Source organism: Mauremys reevesii, linkage group 6 (genome assembly GCF_016161935.1).
Source record: "Mauremys reevesii isolate NIE-2019 linkage group 6, ASM1616193v1, whole genome shotgun sequence".
In the NCBI taxonomy this organism is placed as follows: domain Eukaryota; kingdom Metazoa; phylum Chordata; order Testudines; family Geoemydidae; genus Mauremys; species Mauremys reevesii.
This window is the reverse complement of record NC_052628.1, coordinates 98,194,555-98,212,191: the sequence shown is the minus strand read 5'-3', so window position 1 is coordinate 98,212,191 and position 17,637 is coordinate 98,194,555. Positions and strand designations below refer to the sequence as shown.

Sequence of the window (17,637 nt, the reverse complement as noted above, 5' to 3'; positions counted from 1 at the left end):
TTTTAAAAAAAGCTTGGATTTAAAGAAATCTATGATTAGACATTGTAATAATGATTAGCCATGGACAGACACCCAGCTGCCTAGGTACACATTTATCTCTAAAATAAGGATCTCTTTTATGACATTTTGTAGTCTTTTTCTCATTATACTGTTAATAAAACAAATAAGAAATGAAAAAGAAGGAAATGCTGCTAAAATAATGGGTACTGACTGAAAATGACCAAAGTAAGGAAGTTCCAGGATAAGATGTGTCTTTCCATTAACTTGTTCCAAGGTACCTCAGGTATTGCCAGGATCTCAGAAGAGTGGGTAAATGCTCTTTCAACCCATATATGCTCCAATTCTTAGGAAACCAGCATTGCATCTGGTTTGGAAACTTATACACCAGAGTTTCAAGAGTAATGTGAAACAGTTGTTATAAATCCTTTAAAACTTGGTCATATAATGAAAGCAATAACAGACTCTTAAATCTATCGGCATTGCCAGGTGCTGGTCTAATGTTGGCTTCATGTTGGGATGCAGTTACACTGCACGCATCAACCATAAGGGCTACTTTAATCTAACTTCGAAACCAAGCAATAGCATTACTTTACTACTTTACACTGTTGAACCCAGATAAAATATAAAAATCCCAAGTATGAGAGCATACCACCATATAAACAGTACCTACAACTGTGTTCAGAGAAATTATAGTACCAGTTGTTTATTTTTTTATGGTGAAAAAGCCTGTAGGAAAAAAACTCATTTTCAAGGAACATTTTATTTACATTGACAAATGTAAATTTCAGTTTAATTTCTGATTGTCCCAGTTTGTGACTGGGTCATTAGCGTAACAAACAAAGAACACATTGATCAACAGCACTGAGAACAGTTCAGGCTATTTTTCTTCTGAGTTTGAGCATCTGACATCACTTATTCATAGCTTCCTGAGCTGCAGTTTGAGTGGAGGTGAACATAGAGTCAGGAAGACTTGCCAGGAGTTCTAAATCCCTGACCTTGGAGCTTTCATCTGAACGTGTAGTTGCTAGTTTAGTTAAGCATAACTGCCCTGAAGCTGTGGTTTTGGGTTTGTTGGGATTTTTTGGCCTCTCTTCAGCCCGTGACCTTTTTCTTCCATCCACTTCCTCCAGCTTTTGAAGAGTTTGGGGCGTCACTTGTGAAACAGGAGATGTCCAACATGCCCCGCGGAGTGTATCATTCTGCCTTGAGAGGAGGGGCCACGCGCTCTGATCAAGGAAAGACCGTAGCAGGAGTTCCCAACTTCATGCTGAAAATGTATGAGAGGAACAAGCAGCCTGGCCTGAAGCCTGGCCTTGCAGGTGAGCTGCTCCTGTCATTGGTCACATCACTCCCTTGACTAATGTTTCAAAGTGTATGGTAGTTTTCTCTGAATGTGGTGTTGGCCTTGATTCAGAAAAGCTTGTCAGGACATGCTTAAGTCCAAACTTTTTCAGGACAGCATTTTAGCACATGATTAAAGTTGAGCATGTATTTACATATTGTCCTGAATAGCGATGTTTTCCTGAATGAAGATCCTAGAGTGCATCAGTTTATGCAACAATCATGTACTCTACAACACTAATGTTCCCTTTGCCCTTCTCCCTGCCTCTTCCTCAAAGTCTGAACTCATCCTCTAAGTGATGAGTCTTAAAACCCAGCAGCATTGGAAACATGAATCATTAAGTGACTCCAGAATGATTTTCCCCACTGGTCAGTGCCACTTTCATTTTAAAATGTAACTTTAGAAACATTATATGATCTTTCTTAAAATTTGTATTCCGCTGTTGTGCATGAAACTTTTTTTGCTCTATTTAGCAGTATTTTATGTTGATGCACTTATGTTTTTTTTTAAGCTGGCATGTTGTTATGTTATGACCTTCCAATCCACATGGGCAAAGATGGCAAACCTATCAGTCGTTTTCTGGCTAGCAGAGGGCGCAATTTCCAACAGATGTTAATAGCTCTCATTCATGAGGTAAGCATTCTCGGCTTTTCTTCCCTTTTCAGAAATGTTGTGCTGCTTTCTCCTCCCTGCTCCCCACAGAGTCACATTTGCTTATTTTAATTAGGAAATACTAGCTACAAGCGATGTGATGTTTTAATGCACCATAATTAACTAAAGTTGCTGTGAGGGGCAATTAACGTGAATAGAACGTGTAAATACATTTAATAAAATACTCTCTTTGCTGAAATGCTCCCTCTGAAAATCGTTGGCGTAAATTGAAACTGACATTCTCCTTTTGCCCCTCCTCCTCTCAGTAGTGGTGCCTAATCAGGCTACAGTGCTCTAGTATTTTGGTGTGTCTGAACAACAATTATGGGATTCCACCATAGGGAGTGACCGCCGCCTCCTCGTTAGGGTAGTAATAACACAGCATATCTTTTAATTGTTTCCAAGTCCCTGGAATATTATGCTGATGTGGCTGATCCTATGCAGTGAACTTTGGTAAACTGGAGCTGTAACGTTTAAATTTGTGTGGTTTTGGAAAAGGTACAAGAAATGAACATCCAGTTAATCATTACAGAAAATAAGAAAGAGCTTGTTATCAAATCGTACAGGGAGTTTAGAATTATGGCATTACAGTTGATACGAAAACTGATCTTTGGAAACTGCAGAGACTGGGAAAATAAATAAGTAGCTAGACAAGAGCTTGGGAAATGAATGTTTGTTTCCCATTTTTCATGTCAGTTTGAGCATTTACTAGCACAAGTAGACGTGTTAGTCTCTGATTTCAGAGTTCATAAACGAAAGAAGAGTTAATATGATAAATTTTAATTACTGGGGAGACTTCTTATGTGCATCTTAGGGTGAAGATTCTCTTCACAGGTCATAAATGAGAATGTCAGAATTATACAAGTCTATTCTGTCATGTGTTAGACAAGCAGGAGAGCATACATGATTATAAAAATATCTTTTGTAAAAAATCTAAGTCTGGGCCCAGAATAGCTCCTCTAGACATGGTAACAACATAGTGATAGATGTACATTTTAAAAGTGCCTTTAGAACAATGCCAAAAACTATTTCTTTATTCATGCAACAACAACGAAAATGTTCAGAAGACAGAACTGCCATGCTTGTTCCCTCTGTCCCTTGTACTGGAAGTAACCATTCTTCCTCATAAAAATAACTGGAAGTTATAATTATAGGTGAAGTTGGTAGTGCCAGCTATAGTCAAGGTTGAGCAACATGCTCTGTTATAAGAACATGTTTTCGGTTGTTTATAACTTTGCCAAATTTCATCTCTTTGGGCTGAAATTTTCCATGCCAGATGTCTGCGTGAGGCTGATTTTTTTTTTAAAGTTTCAGCGAAACTTGTTTCTAAAGAATGAGATTAGGAATTAGGAAAAAAAAATTGCTCATATTTTAAATAATGCTTAAACCCATTTCTTGAGCAGTTCTAGCTCCTCCATGTTTGGAGGCAGGACTTGCAGTTTGGCCAGGGATGTTGCCAATTTGGTCAGGGATGTGCCATTAAAAATTGACCAAGTTTTAAGGCTCCGAAGAATCTCAGTTCACACGTGCTTCATAGAAACCTGCTAGTCGGCAGCTAATTTCTCCAAGGAATCCATCTGCACTGGCATGCCCCAGCCTGAGTTGCAGGGGCAGAACAGTATTTTGCCTGCAGTTGCTCCTCTTGGCAGCCAGAACTGGCTGTGGTATCAGGCACAGGACCTGAGAGTAAGGAGTCTCTCTCCAGTGCCCTCAGCTTTCTCCCTTCTGGGCACAGGCAGTGTGGAGGAGGAGGAAGCCTAACTGAAATGCAGAGGGCTGGGGAGTTTTGTGGGAGGGTAGAGATTGGGTCAAAGTCTGTGCAGGATAGATTGGGATCTGAAGAGGCAGGGAGGAATAGTAGGACTGGAAGCCAGGGGATGAAACGGGTACTGGGTAGGTGTAGAAGTTGGTATTAGGAGCCGGTGAAGTAGTGAGTGAAGATAGATTGGACAAAGAACTGTTTATGTCGGTGTGGGGAGATTGGGACTGAGTGGGCAAGATAACCAGGCTGAGAAGCCTGGGGGTGAGGAGAGGAAAAGGGGGTCCAAGGTAGGGAGATCGAGAGTTGGAATGGGAGTCAAGTTGGGGGAAAACAGGGATTCTGACAAGGAGCCCAGAGGGAGAGATTGAGACTGGGATGAGGAACCCAGGGCACACTTGGAGATTGGGGCTGGGATGAGGAGCTGGGAGACAAATCTGGGACAAGTGCGGCCAGAAGGGGTCAAGCTTGGCAAGAAAAGGGGCAGAAGGCTCTGTGCCCACTTGAGAACACTCCAGAAGCTGGAATTAAACCCAAGATTTCTGAGTGTCTGTATTCCTTTGCTGTCAGCAAATATCTGTGAAACCCACTGATAAAATTACTTTCAGCATGCTCTAGTGGCTGGTTCACATAGAAGATGACCTACAGCTGCTATCAGTTACTATCAGTTTCTACAGCTGCTATCAGTTACTTCCAACTTACGGCCCACGGGCAATACACAACTCACCAGAGCATTTCGTAAGGGCTGCAGCCTGCTTCAACACAGTATACAATGGCTGATTCATTAGCGTTTTGTCGTCATGTTTACATCATTTTAGTTTACAGAAGTGTGTAAATAAAGAATAGTGTACATAGAAACAACATGTCTAAATACATACAAAACAAGCTGAACTTAAAATATAAATTAATAGTGGTGACTTTAAATCTTATTTTAATAAATAGAATGTGTTTGGGCCACACAAGGTTGTGTTTAGGTTTATGTGGCCCTCCTGTGGGTTGGTCACCACTGAGTTACTTCATTAGCTCAAGTGTCAGACGACTGTTCAGTGAATCTAACTGTTCCAACCCTGCTGATGACCCATGTGGGTGTCTGTGTGATGTCATATGATAGATTTTGGGGTTTTTTCAGTTTGTTTAATTAAAAAACCTTATGAAATCATCCATAAAAAAGTACTTTAAAAGAACATTAAGATTGAAAAATCAAGCACTCAAAAGTTAGGAAATGCCTAATTAAGGTACTTCTTCGAGTGCTGTCTCTGTGGGTTTTCCACTTCAGGCGTTGGTGCATCCCGGAATAGCTGCTCAGAGATTTATGGTAGCAATGACCACGCGGGTCACCTTGCAGTGCTGCATGTAGCACATGCATGACCCAAGCCCTCCAGTTCCTTCTCAACTGTCCTCGGCTGAAGACGGAGCTCTGGGGCAGTGTTAGCACTCTTCCCTAAAACCATTAGAAAAATAGTTTAATTAGATAGTCAGATAGAAAGTTATAGTTGGTGTTAGTGTTACTTTATTGAAAAAAAAAGTTTGATTTCATTAGCTACTTCCCCTCAGGGGATGGTTACCCGTTAAGATGCCTAGTTCTCCAGGCTTCAAACCCTGCGGCTCTTGCCGCGAAGCTATGCCCGTTTCAGATGGGCACTCATTGTGTGTATGCTGTCTGGATGAGAGGCATATCTCCCAAAAATGCCCCCACTGCAACAATTTGAAAGCCAGAGCCTGACGTGACAGGGATCTACAGCTAAAAATTATTTTAATTGAGAAATCCCTCCAACCAGAGTCACACAAGTAGACTGCCTCTCTAGGCACTCCTCCAAATGGGAAAGGAGACAGACCCTCTGAAAGACCAAAAAAGACTTTTTTTCTCCTCAGAGAGCACCACGAAAACAAAGATGGTCTCCTGCCATATCACTACACTTGATGCCGACATATACTCAGGTGAGCACCTATGACGTTCCGAGCACCTCCAGCACTGCTGAGGTCCGAGCAAAGGAGACTGAGTTGAGGCACAGACAAAGACATGCCTCCTCCATGGCATCGAGTTCACTGGAATGGGACTCGGCACCGAGCGTTTCCTCAGGTGCCATGCCTCCGCTCCCAGCACTGACCGCGCAGTCGGCATGGGTGGACAAAAACAAGTCGGCACTGGCTGCACCAACTAAACAGTTGCAGTATCGGTCAGCACCGACGCCGACACTGGCGAGCGCTGACCCTGGGACACCGATGGCCTGGATATCGGCACCGACACAGTCTCTGCTACACCAGAAAGGCTCAATGATATCTTTGACATCGCACTCCCTGATATTTGGTACCAAGGGCTCTCCAACAGGCTACGGAGGAGATCCCAACAGCTCTCATGACATTGCACAATCTTCCAGCAAAGATGAGGAGGACATGCTGGAGCAAAACACCTTCTCATCACACCACTCCTCACCGAAAGCACACCGCACACTGTGGAACCATATGGGACCAAGATACCACCAGACGACTCAACCATGGTGCGGATCACCGTGGATTTACCCCCCTATGGTCTTCCCCAGGCCATGGGCACATTGGGAACCCTGGGTATCTTAAAGGGGTCCACATCCCAGGCCTTCCACAGCGCACAGATGCAAACTGTGCTCTAATCCTGTGTCTCCCACACTGCAGCCCATGGAGGCTCAGAATGTAGGAGAGGACACAGAAACCAGCACAGACAAGAAACTACGTCTCCTGCTCACAATTCTTCCTCCCTAGATGAGGCTATTATGCCCCTACTACCAGCTTCGGCGGATGATTTCAAGCAGTTTCAGGGCTGTTTAAGCAGGTCTCTCACAGCCAGGACATCCTGCTAGAGGAAGTACAGACAAACCAGCACAAGCTGGTACAAATACTACAACCATCATCTACCTTCAAAATCGCTCTTCCTATCAATGATGCCATTTTAGATCCAGCGGAGACCATTTAGCAGACACCGGCCTGAATTCCGCCAGCGTGCAAAAGAGCGGATAGAAAGTACTATGTACCCTCAAAAGGGGCAGACTTTCTCTTTGCACATCCATCCCCCAGCTCCTTAATGGTCAATGCTGCAAATCAACACGGCAAACAACCACAGTTTAAATCAACACCACAGGAGAAAGAGCACAAGAGACTAGACCTGTCTGGGCGTAAAGTGTACTCTTCAGGCACCCTACAATTCAGATTGGCCAATTATTCCGCATTGTTGGCAAAATATTACTATGATAACTACGAGAAACATAGCTTGTTCACAGCAGAGTTCCCAGAGGAGAAACAGTCACAATTTCAAGCCATCATCAATGAGGGTCAACTGATACCCAAACCAGCCCTACTGGCGTCACTAGACACCATGGATATGGCAGCCAGAACCACGGCCACAGTCGTAGTAATGTGCTGGGCATCCTGACTATAGGCCATGGGTATACCCAAGGAACTCCAAACAAAGGTAGAAGACCTACCTTTCAATTGAGAAAAGCTTTTCTCAAAGTAAACTGATGAGGTGTTTCATTCGATGAAGGACTCTCGGGCCACCCTCTGCACTTTGGGGATATATATACCACCTGTGAAGAGAAGAAGGTACCAGTTGTATCAAAGACTTAGAGACTCCTCTAACAGCCGGCAACAACATCAGCCTTACAACAATCAATGGCAATGTTCACAGCGTTGACGAATGCCCCAGTCACAGGCGCCCACTTTCCAATCAGCTCCTCCAAAACCACAATTTTGAAAAGTTGGTCGAGGATTTGAACAACCTTCCTCACAAGACAGCACCTATGCCTGACCCGTCTCCAATTTTTGGTCATTGACTTCATCCTTTTTATCACATCTGGGTCTCAATAACATCGGACCAATGGATTTTAGAAATAGGTCGGGATATACCATCCCTTTACCTCTCGATCACCTAATCTACCCCCTTCAGGGACCCTTCTCATGAGCACCTGTTACGACAAGAAGTCAATCATCTTCTACAACTAGGTGCCATGGATGAGTTCCATCAAAATTCAAAGGGAAGGGATTCTACTCCCCTTATTTCCTGACCCAGAAGAAGAACGGTGGATGGAGACCTATCCTGGACCTAAGGAAGTTCAACAAGTTTGTACACTCCCAAAAGTTCAAAATGGTCACATTAGGCACGATTCTCCCAGCGCTGCAACAGGGAGACTGGTTTTCAGCCCTCAACCTCCAAGATGCTTATTTCCATATCACCATTCATCCCACTCACTGGAAATTTCTGCATTTCATGGTAGGACAGGAACACTTCCAGTACAGAGTACTACCATTTGGCCTATCCACTCCACCAAGAGTTTTCTCCAAAACCCTAGCTCTGGTAGCTAATGAACCCGAAGTCCCCCCATCACTATGAAGGGCACTGCTCTACAGTCACCTGAACTGGAGCACCCACAGGGACAGCACTCGAAGAAGAAGGGAAGGTTACTCACCTTGTGCAGTAACTGAGGTTCTTTGAGATGTGTGTCCCCGTGGGTGCTCTACTACCCGCCCTTCTCCCCTCTACTTCAGAGTTCTCAATAGGTACTCTGCGGTATAAAAGAAACTGGAGGACTCGGGTCATGCGCGCACGAGTTACATGCAGCACCAACGGCACTGCGAGACCCGCGCAGGCACTGCTACATAAATCTCCGATCAGCGGTGCTGGGACACACCGACACCTGAAGTGGAGCAGCCACATGGACATACATCTCGAAGAACCTCTGTTACTGTACAACGTGAGTAACCTTCCCTTGCCTGTGCAAACTCAACAAGGCCCCTTTGTGCATATGCATTCTGATACAGTCTTTAATTAGATTATCAGATACTATTTTTTCTGCAGGACCCCTACCTCATTAACTGCATAGGATGGACCATACCTTAGGGACCAATATATGTAATACATTCACACAATGAAATTGAGGCACCATTTGTCACTTTTCAAAATATAAGCCATATCATTTGTGTGTATGTGCATACTATATTTATTATTTTGTGTGTATTATGGTAGTGCCCAGCGACCAAGCAAGAACAGTACAACCCCAGAGTAATAGACAGTCTCTTCCCTGGAGAGCATACAGCATACACATAGAGCCTTGCATGGATACAAAATTTATATCTGCAGATGTAAAGCGGATATCTGCAAAGCTGCCAGACTCTACCAGGAACGTTATCTGTTTTCTCTACCTCATGTGACTCTCTTATTCAAAATAACTGTAGTATTTTACTAAAGAAAGTGCTTAGAGTCTAACCTATGAAGCATGCTACTCAGCATTGTAACACCTCCAAGGACACAGCCCTTAGCTAACATTAATGAAAAGACCTAAAATCAAAGTTAATTTGGGGGCAGCAAATATTAATTTATTTGATCCTTTATTGAAAAGATCAACCAAATAGTGCTCTGTGGTCATCTAATTGATTAGGGATTAGAGGTTATCAGTGTAATGATAATCACCGTGGCACATTCAGGTTTGTCGTTTTCTAGAGACTTATTCTGGGCTCACCACTGTGAATATTTACTTGGGGAATTGCAGTAACTGTATGTGGAAAATAAGTTGTGTAATTACATTTGTATTTTTGCATGTGGGTTTTTTTTTTTTTTTGAAAACCGAGTTCCAAATTTGTGATGAGAAATGGGGCTTGAGGCCACCAAGTTTGTTGTGAGACTTATCCAATGTAGAGACTAATGAGGTTCTGCTCTGTGTGGGTGCATAGCTGAGCAAAAGGTATAGGTTAGGTATCCGAGGAGGAGGAATATTATGTAAATCGTTCCATGTGCTCAAGTATTTATAAAACAAAAACAAGTAAAAAAAAATAACGATTTTAGCTGCAGTTTAAATGTAACTATAACAATAGCACAGTGGTAATTGCTATTAAATCTTAAGGGACCAGGCTGTTACTGTTTATCTCCTAGATGCTATCCTAGCTGAGGCATTGGATGCAGGTATAATATCTGTCAACAAGAGTAGATTAAGATGCAGGGATATTTTTTTCCCCATGTTATTTGAGCTGGTTTCTCATGGGAAGCAGAACATGCCTTCAATAAACAGTGGTGCGTTTGAAGTATCGTATTGCCCTTTACTGGTCACTAGTGACTTGAAGGAGAAGCTTGTCTCTCCCCCGCAAGTGTTTGAGCACTGTTTTATTGTTTGGTAAAGGAAGCTTGGCAATGTGCCTTTGAAAGAACATTCAAGTTACTGTAGTCACATTGGTCAAAGGTCATTTAAATCATGTGTGTCTACTTTATTATTTTCTAGAGGGCCCACCTCACCATGCATCTGGGCTGGTGTTGTGCAAGAAATCTCTTAAGGTTTATTGCTATCACTTGGGCTAGACTGGCCAATAATTACCTGCTACTGTTTCAGCAGTTTGGAATCATTATCTGTGATGGGCTTACAGGGAATAATCCCTTTTAGGCTTCACTTGTCTTTATTATGAAAATGAATCAGTAGGAATAGTCACATATGTTCACATCATGGCCCATATGTTTTGATGGTTCTGTAAATGTATGCTTTGGGTTAGATGCATTAAAGCTGTTAAGCATTTACTCCACTGCTAATCTTTTATTTCCTTAATGGAGATGAAGTGGACTGTGTTTGTTACATATAAATGGTATCTGAAGCAGTCTTTTGGTACAAAAGTACAGTGGCATTTTAATTCCTGATTGCTGGAGTGTCTTTAAAACAAAGAAGGCCTATTAGAACCAAATTCTTTAGCATTATTATGTATTATTATGATTATTTGTATTGTGATATTGCTATTGAGGTTTGGGGCCCACTTAGATTGTAAATTTTTTGAAGCAGGGACCACCTTTTTGTTGTGTGTGTACAACACCTAGCACAATGGGGTCATGGTCCATGACTGAGGCTCCTAGGTGGAGCCCTGTGTCGGACTAGCATAGAGCCCTGCAGCAGGACTAGGATCCCACAGGTCCTGCAGGACCCACTGCCATAATAGTGGAAATGGGATTTTAAAAAGTCCCACACAGGGCTTTACTCCTAGGCACCATCACAATACAAATACTAGATGATGATGATGCTTAGGCACCATGCACACACACATAATGACAAACAGTCCCTGCTCCAAAGAATTTACAATCTGAGTAAGCTCTTCAGTTGTACCATGATGAAATGTGTCTTTGTGAAACACAGGGAAGATCACCTCATGCTCATTTTTGTGCTGGTTTGGTTTTAGTATAATCACATAATTTAAAGGGTTTATGCAGCCTAATGTCCTGTAACATCAGGAGTTATATTTGGGATATATAAAGTGGGAAAATTCAGAACAATAGCCCAAACTAGTTCTAGTATGCTGTTTTGTGCCTGGACAGTATTATCCTAAGTTCATATTGCGTAAGAAACATACAAAATTAATAGGGTTTATTTTGCTATTCTCATAAAATGTCACATGTGCCCTCTGCTGGCTATGTATCTGCAGTGGATCATAGAATATCAAGGTTAGAAGGAACCTCAGGAGGTCATCTAGTCCAACCCCCTGCTCAAAGCAGGACCAATTCACAACTAAATCATCCCAGCCATGGCTTTGTCAAGCCTGACCTTAAAAACCTCTAAGGAAGGAGATTCCACCACCTCCCTAGGTAACCCATTCCAGTGCTTCACCACTCTCTGAGTGAAAAAGTTTTTCCTAATATCCAATCTAAACCTCCCCCACTGCAACTTGAGACCATTACTCCCTGTTCTGTTCATTCTGGATGAATGAACACTGTCCATAAAGGATGGTCCATAGCAGGGCAAATGCTGAGATAGAAAATTTATCCAAATCCCCTCTCTGGCTTGGGTTTTATTGCATGGCTTCTGGTTTTACCCAAATTGACACCAGTTTTACAGGTGTCTGTAGCTGCATTCTTGCCTCTCACTTTTACAAATAGTTAACTAAAAAAATACAAACCCAGAAAAGTACAAAACCATAGAGGGCAGCTCCTTCTGTATTTTCCCAGAGCTCCCTGCACAACTTCTTTGCTTGTGTCTCATCTGACAGTGAAAACACCCTTATTTTAAGGTGTTAAGCCTAAATAGACTGAGCAGCATGTAGCTGGCTCCCTGCTGGTAGTGTCTACCTGAGCTGCTGCTGAATCTAAGCTGGGAATTCTCCTCAAAACTTCTGGCTGCCTGGCCTGGCAGGACCTGCCTAAGAACACCACTGGAGCAGGGTGTGGCAGAGCTCCATGATCCCTTGCAGAGGGTTCCAAAAGACCTGTCCCATGGTCGAATACCAAAATTACATATTCACAAAGAATTTGCTAGTATTAGGGCGCTAGTTTGATCCAGCATCATCCAAGCCTGTTAGTACTTATAAATCCACAACGTTTCAGAGGTCATCAGGATGGTACATCCAATGTTGAGGGTATTAAATGCACCAGGGCTCTGTATAAAAAGCTGTGGTCATCAAGCAAGCGAAAAGAAATAAAGCCATTTGACTTGAGTGTCCGACTTCTGAGCAATAGTAAAGAACATCAGCCCTGACACTCTTGTCAACAGAGACTGAGAGTTATTCAAAGTAATACACCTCTACCCCGATATAACGCAACCTGATATAACACGAATTTGGATATAACACGGTAAAGCAGCGCTGCGGGAGGGGCTGCGCAGTGCGGTGGATCAAAGCAAGTTCAATATAATGTGGTTTCACCTATAACACAATAAGATTTTTTGGCTCCCAAGGACAGCGTTATATCTGGGTTGAGGTGTAATTATTTAAAAAGAGCCACTAGAGAAGATTGGTGATCCTCTAATGAGGAAGGGATAAGATTAGAGATGTGACAAGACAGGCAAATAGCATCTTTATTAATACTGAGGTAGGGCATTTGGGGGAAGAATGAGGATATGTTTTGGAGGTAAGAGGCTTTTCTGGAGTTTTTCCTTTTTTGTTATCTCCATTTGATGATTTGAAACTGCTGGCTGTTGGAGTTAATTTATTTGTGTTTTAATATTAATTTTGTCAGTGGTTATTGTAAGTCTGATTATTGCAAGAAGCTCAGCTTTTGTGTGGGCATTGTTTTTAATGATCTAAATAAATAAAAATAAAGAAGAACATCCCCTTTTTGTAGTCCATGAGGGAAGTAATGACATAAGACAAGGGAAATGCAAAAGAATCAAGGACAACTTAAGGGACGTGAGAAGATAAGATGTACTTGAACTCAGGTACTTATCTTGGTTATGCTTTCCATGCCAAAGGAAAGGAGAAGACCAGTGGATGTGCCAATAATGTAGAAAGGGTGTGTTTGAGTTCATAGAACTTTGGAATGCTTTCCATGTTGACCAGTGGCTACAGTCTGTGTAACCAGAAAGAGTAGTAATAACCTTCTGGGATTAAGCCTCACAGCATTGTTTACTGTATGTAGGCTTTAGACTAGATATGACATGCGTGGTGTTGGTATGTATAACAGAGAATCTGGCATGTTCTTTTAATTTAAAAATGAAAAGTATAGACCTTAAAAAGTGGATATAGAAATTTATCCCATCTCACCCAGCCTAACATGTTTCCTTTTTCCTTTATTAAAAATGTATTACCTTGTAAATCTCTGATATTAAATAACTTGTTTCCAGTGGACTCCAATGGCTGTCATGACATTTTGTTTTTGTTTTTGGTAAAGGCAGACAGTAAACCTAATTGGACACTAGCAACAACAAAAATTAATTCTTTCTGACCACCATGGAATGTTGTGAGATGTAACAATGCACAGCAGTCATTTAAATTACAGATCTTGCTTTTGTTGTGGGCCTGAAAACACTGCTGTTAAAAAGGGGATGGTGAGGGAACCAAACTGTGATCCTCCATCTTCTTTTAATAAAATGTTGTTATAATTAAGGTGCTAAACAGAGAGAGAAAAGTATTGTACCATTTAGTTTTTAGTATTTTATCTGCTTGTTTAGTAAACTCATTTCTATAAACTTGTAAATTCTAACAAACCAAAATTTCTTTAACGTTGATTTTTATTAAAAATGTCATTCAAAGGAGTCTGTGTCTTGATGATTGGGTATGTAGGGTGGGAAACTGAGTCAGAAGTAAACCCAATTTAGGCTTAATCAGTTTTCGCCTTTATACAATTTCAGACAGAATTATTGTTACTTAGTATCTGGACATAAATTTAAGATAGACAGATAATAACAGACAAGACAGAATAGGTAAATGGGCCCAAGTTACCACATTAAAGGGCACTGAGAAGTCCTTCTGTGATGATTGTCGCCTCCCCTGATCTCCTGTTCTGGTCCTTCAGTCCCATCCTTCAGTTTCTGGTGCAGTGCTTCTCCAGTTTGGGCCCATGTTAACATGGATCCTTATAAATCTTCATATTACAAATTATTTAATCTTTATCCAGTTGGCTTTTAGCATATCACCACTTCATTATTTTTTTTAATGTAACCCATACATTACACATGTCCACAGGGACGTGATGCCAGCCGCTTCAGGGAGTGGCGCGGGGCTCGAGAGGGCAGTTGTAGTTTGCCCACCCCTGGCCTGGAGGTAGGCCGGGGGGGCGGGGGAGCAGGCGTGGGTCACAGGAAATAGCCCTGCGGGCCACGTGTTTGAGACCCCTGCATTACAGTGCAGCTAGCTACTTTCTGGTGCAGTACAACAGCTTTAGTAAACAAACTGTTGTTAAGCTGCACGAATGGTTAATAGAGGCAGGCTCTGCGGAGATGAACAGCCGGATACCAATTTACCAATGGGTAGAAAATGAAGTTGTTGTTATTAAGACCACTTGTCTTGTCTTGATTTCAGCTGTGAAATTTCCAGTCTTGAGTTTTAAGCTAGAATATTTCATAGATGAATTCCTTTGTTTAAAAAAATGCTTGTCTATAAAGATTGAGTCCAAATCGACTCTGTTGCCCGACTGCAGCTATCTTGACTAATAACCCCATCTTCCGTACTCTCCTTAAAACTCACTACTTTGATTAACCTGCCACAACTAATTTCCATTTTTGTTATTTACTTCTGTTCTTGTGTGTAACATAGCACTTCTAAAATAGAACTTGAATTTAAAGAAAAAACAAATGCATTTGGAACTGTCAAGCCAAACCACAATTGCAAATAAAAATGAACTAAATCACTCTCTATTCTGTTGCATCCCTTGTTTGTTATATGTTTAGTTTAGGGCCCAAACCTGCCAGCGCTACTAAGTATAGTTCTTCCTATTGGGAATAATGCACTGACCTCCCTGGGATCAATTTATCAAATCAATAGCATTTGAATATTGAAATAGCATCCATCAGCGTAGTATCTAAGTGCTGCTGTAAACTAATCATAGCAGTGAGTATTGTACTTGGGTGTTTGTAGGATCAGCCCATTAATTTGTAAACTCTTCTGAGCATATGGATATTGTCTTATGCTTGTAAAGCACTGTAACCTGCATGACACTGCAGAAATTGTAATTGAATTCAGTGGCATTTCAATTGTGTGGCTGAAGCAGAGTTTGACCTATTAAACTTAATACTATTCTATTCAAAAACTTTCAAGTACCCCTTCAGTTAGCTAGATTGTCTTTAGCTTTAGTATATTATTTTTCTTTGGACAGTTAAGTACAGTACAAAAAAGATCATTTGTCTTTATTCTTAAAATGCTAGTGATGGATGTAAATCACATTCTTGTTAAATTAATTCTAATATAACTTAAGTCCTGTTCGGTTTGTCATGCAGGTTAGTATCCAGCCTTCTGAATGGCACCGCTCTCTCCTTCTTCCTCAGTGCTGGCTGGGATTTATGACTAGAACATACCATGCAGTTTTACAGGTAATTTGAGTTGTGGGGTGTTTTGTGTATTTTCAGTTTTACCATCAAGGACTTCCCTGCAAATATCAACATTTTTTTAGAAAGACTCTGCATTTCAACTTGAATGCAAGAAAATTAAATAAACATAAGGCAAGTCTTCAGGTTAAAGGTTAATAAGAGTTCAGCCACAGCCAGCGTCTGGTAGAGGCAAATTTTGCACAGGTCTGGTTCCTGCTCAAGAATTGACACTCCTAGCCTTACTCCTGTTCAGAGTCCTACTGGAGTCAATGGTTCAGCCTGTGTATCACTATTAGAATTTGGGCTCTGACCTTGAATTTTAATCAATTATTCATTATTGAAAGGAATTGTATGAAAATACTGGAGAGTGGGACAATGTGGATAGAAAAGAAACTCAGCTCCCTTTCCAAAAAAAAAATGTTTCATATAAGTCTTTTTTCTATCTATCTATATATATATATATATAGATATATATATATATAGATATATATATACACACACACACCTCTTTCTCTTTGTAATCCTTTGTTTCAGTCAGGACTAGAAAGAGAAATGCTGTCGTAGTATGAGAGAGACTGTACTGGCAGTATTTCTGACCCACCCCAAAGCAGGAAGTACTGGAAATTTGACCAGAGAATCTGTTCCAGTGAGATTATGCAGCCTGATTTCCAGACCACAGAGGTTCCAATCTATAAAATTGTAGCAATAAATAGCTTCCCTGTCAAAAGCAATGTATGGTTGGCTTTGTCCTGCTATCGGGGATGATTCATGTTTTCTCCTATGTATGTCACGTGATACTGGACACTTTCATAGTCTGAGCAGCTCAGACTGCTGAGTAAATTCCAAAAGTTTCATGGAAGTATCGTCTTTGGTGAGGTAATGTAACAGAATTTATACATGAATGAGGGACCATTAGAGATACAATTTTCAAAGCAAATCACTTTTTAGTTAGCACCAAATTGTCAGGTTTAAACACAGCCTTGTTTCAAAACAGAACTAGCAAACCTACTTTTTAAATAGTAATTTTAGGTCGTAACTATAGAGAGTAGTACTTGTTGCCTATATTTTGTTATTCTCCTCTTTCATCCGTCTACCTCAAACACTAAGATTTTGTGAAAAGAACAGCTTTTACCAGCTCTGCTTCTGAAATCCTCTCTAGGATTTTGTCATTTACTGGAGCATTGAAGCATACCATTGTGCCTTTGAAGTCTGCTCCCATGTATTTATTTGCTCCTCTTTTCAGAGAACTAGAATAATTATACCTTATGCTTCTGTAGCACTTTTCATCTGATGCTGTAAAAGCACTTTACAAATATAAGTTACCATAGTTAGTTCAAACAAATAAGTAGTTCAGTATGCCTATGAGGAAGTGAGGGAGTTATATACCCATTTTACAGATTGAGGACTGAGGCACAGAGAGCCTAAGGGCTCAGTCCTGCAAGGTGCTGAGCACTCTACACCCAGTCTAGCAAAACACTTAAGTATGTGTTTTGCTTTAAGTACCTGAGAAGTCCCATTGAGAGTATGTACATGCTTAAGTGCCTTGCAGGACTGAGCCTTAAAGGTATGTCTGCTCTGTAGCTGGGAGTGAGCCTTCTAGCCCAGGTAGACAGTCTCGTACTAGCGGACAGGTGTACTAATAATAGCAGTGTGGATGTTGCTGCACTGGCAGAGACTCAGGCTAGCCACCCAAGCTCGGACCCAGGGAGTCAAGTGAGCTTGCACTTGAGTGGCTAGCCTGAGCCTCCATTGGTACAGCAACATCCATTTCACTATTTTTAGTACGTTGGCTCAAGCCCCACTCGAGTCTGTTTATTGGGGCTGGGAGGCATACTCCCAGCTGCAGTGTAGATATACCCACTGTGACTATGGTCATATAGGCCTGAACTTAGCAATGTGCACAAACACATGCTTAGGTGCTTTGTGGAATTGGAATGGACTTAAAAGTTGAGGATGTGTTTAGATGCTCTACTGAATCTGAGAATTAGAGAATCAGTGACAGAGCTGGGAATGGAACGTAGAAGTCCTGACTCCTGGTCCTGTGTCTAACTACTATAATCAGACTTCTTTATTTAGTCTTAGTGCTTGTTTATAAGGAGTTTTAGTGCATAGTAAGACAGAATGTGAATCTACCACAAATGAGCTGGCCATGTGAC

General features: G+C 41.5%; 1 protein-coding gene across 3 annotated transcripts in view; it reads left to right on the top strand.

Moving 5' to 3' along the window:
* FOCAD (focadhesin) overlaps positions 1 to 17,637 on the top strand; it is a 191,039-nt gene that overhangs the window by 124,266 nt on the left and 49,136 nt on the right. For all 3 annotated transcript variants that reach the window (XM_039544825.1, XM_039544826.1, XM_039544827.1), the window contains exons 20-22: positions 1,131 to 1,319; positions 1,854 to 1,975; positions 15,392 to 15,484. In XM_039544825.1, the coding sequence (XP_039400759.1) occupies positions 1,131 to 1,319; positions 1,854 to 1,975; positions 15,392 to 15,484 (404 nt within the window). The remainder of the gene's footprint in view (positions 1 to 1,130; positions 1,320 to 1,853; positions 1,976 to 15,391; positions 15,485 to 17,637) is intronic.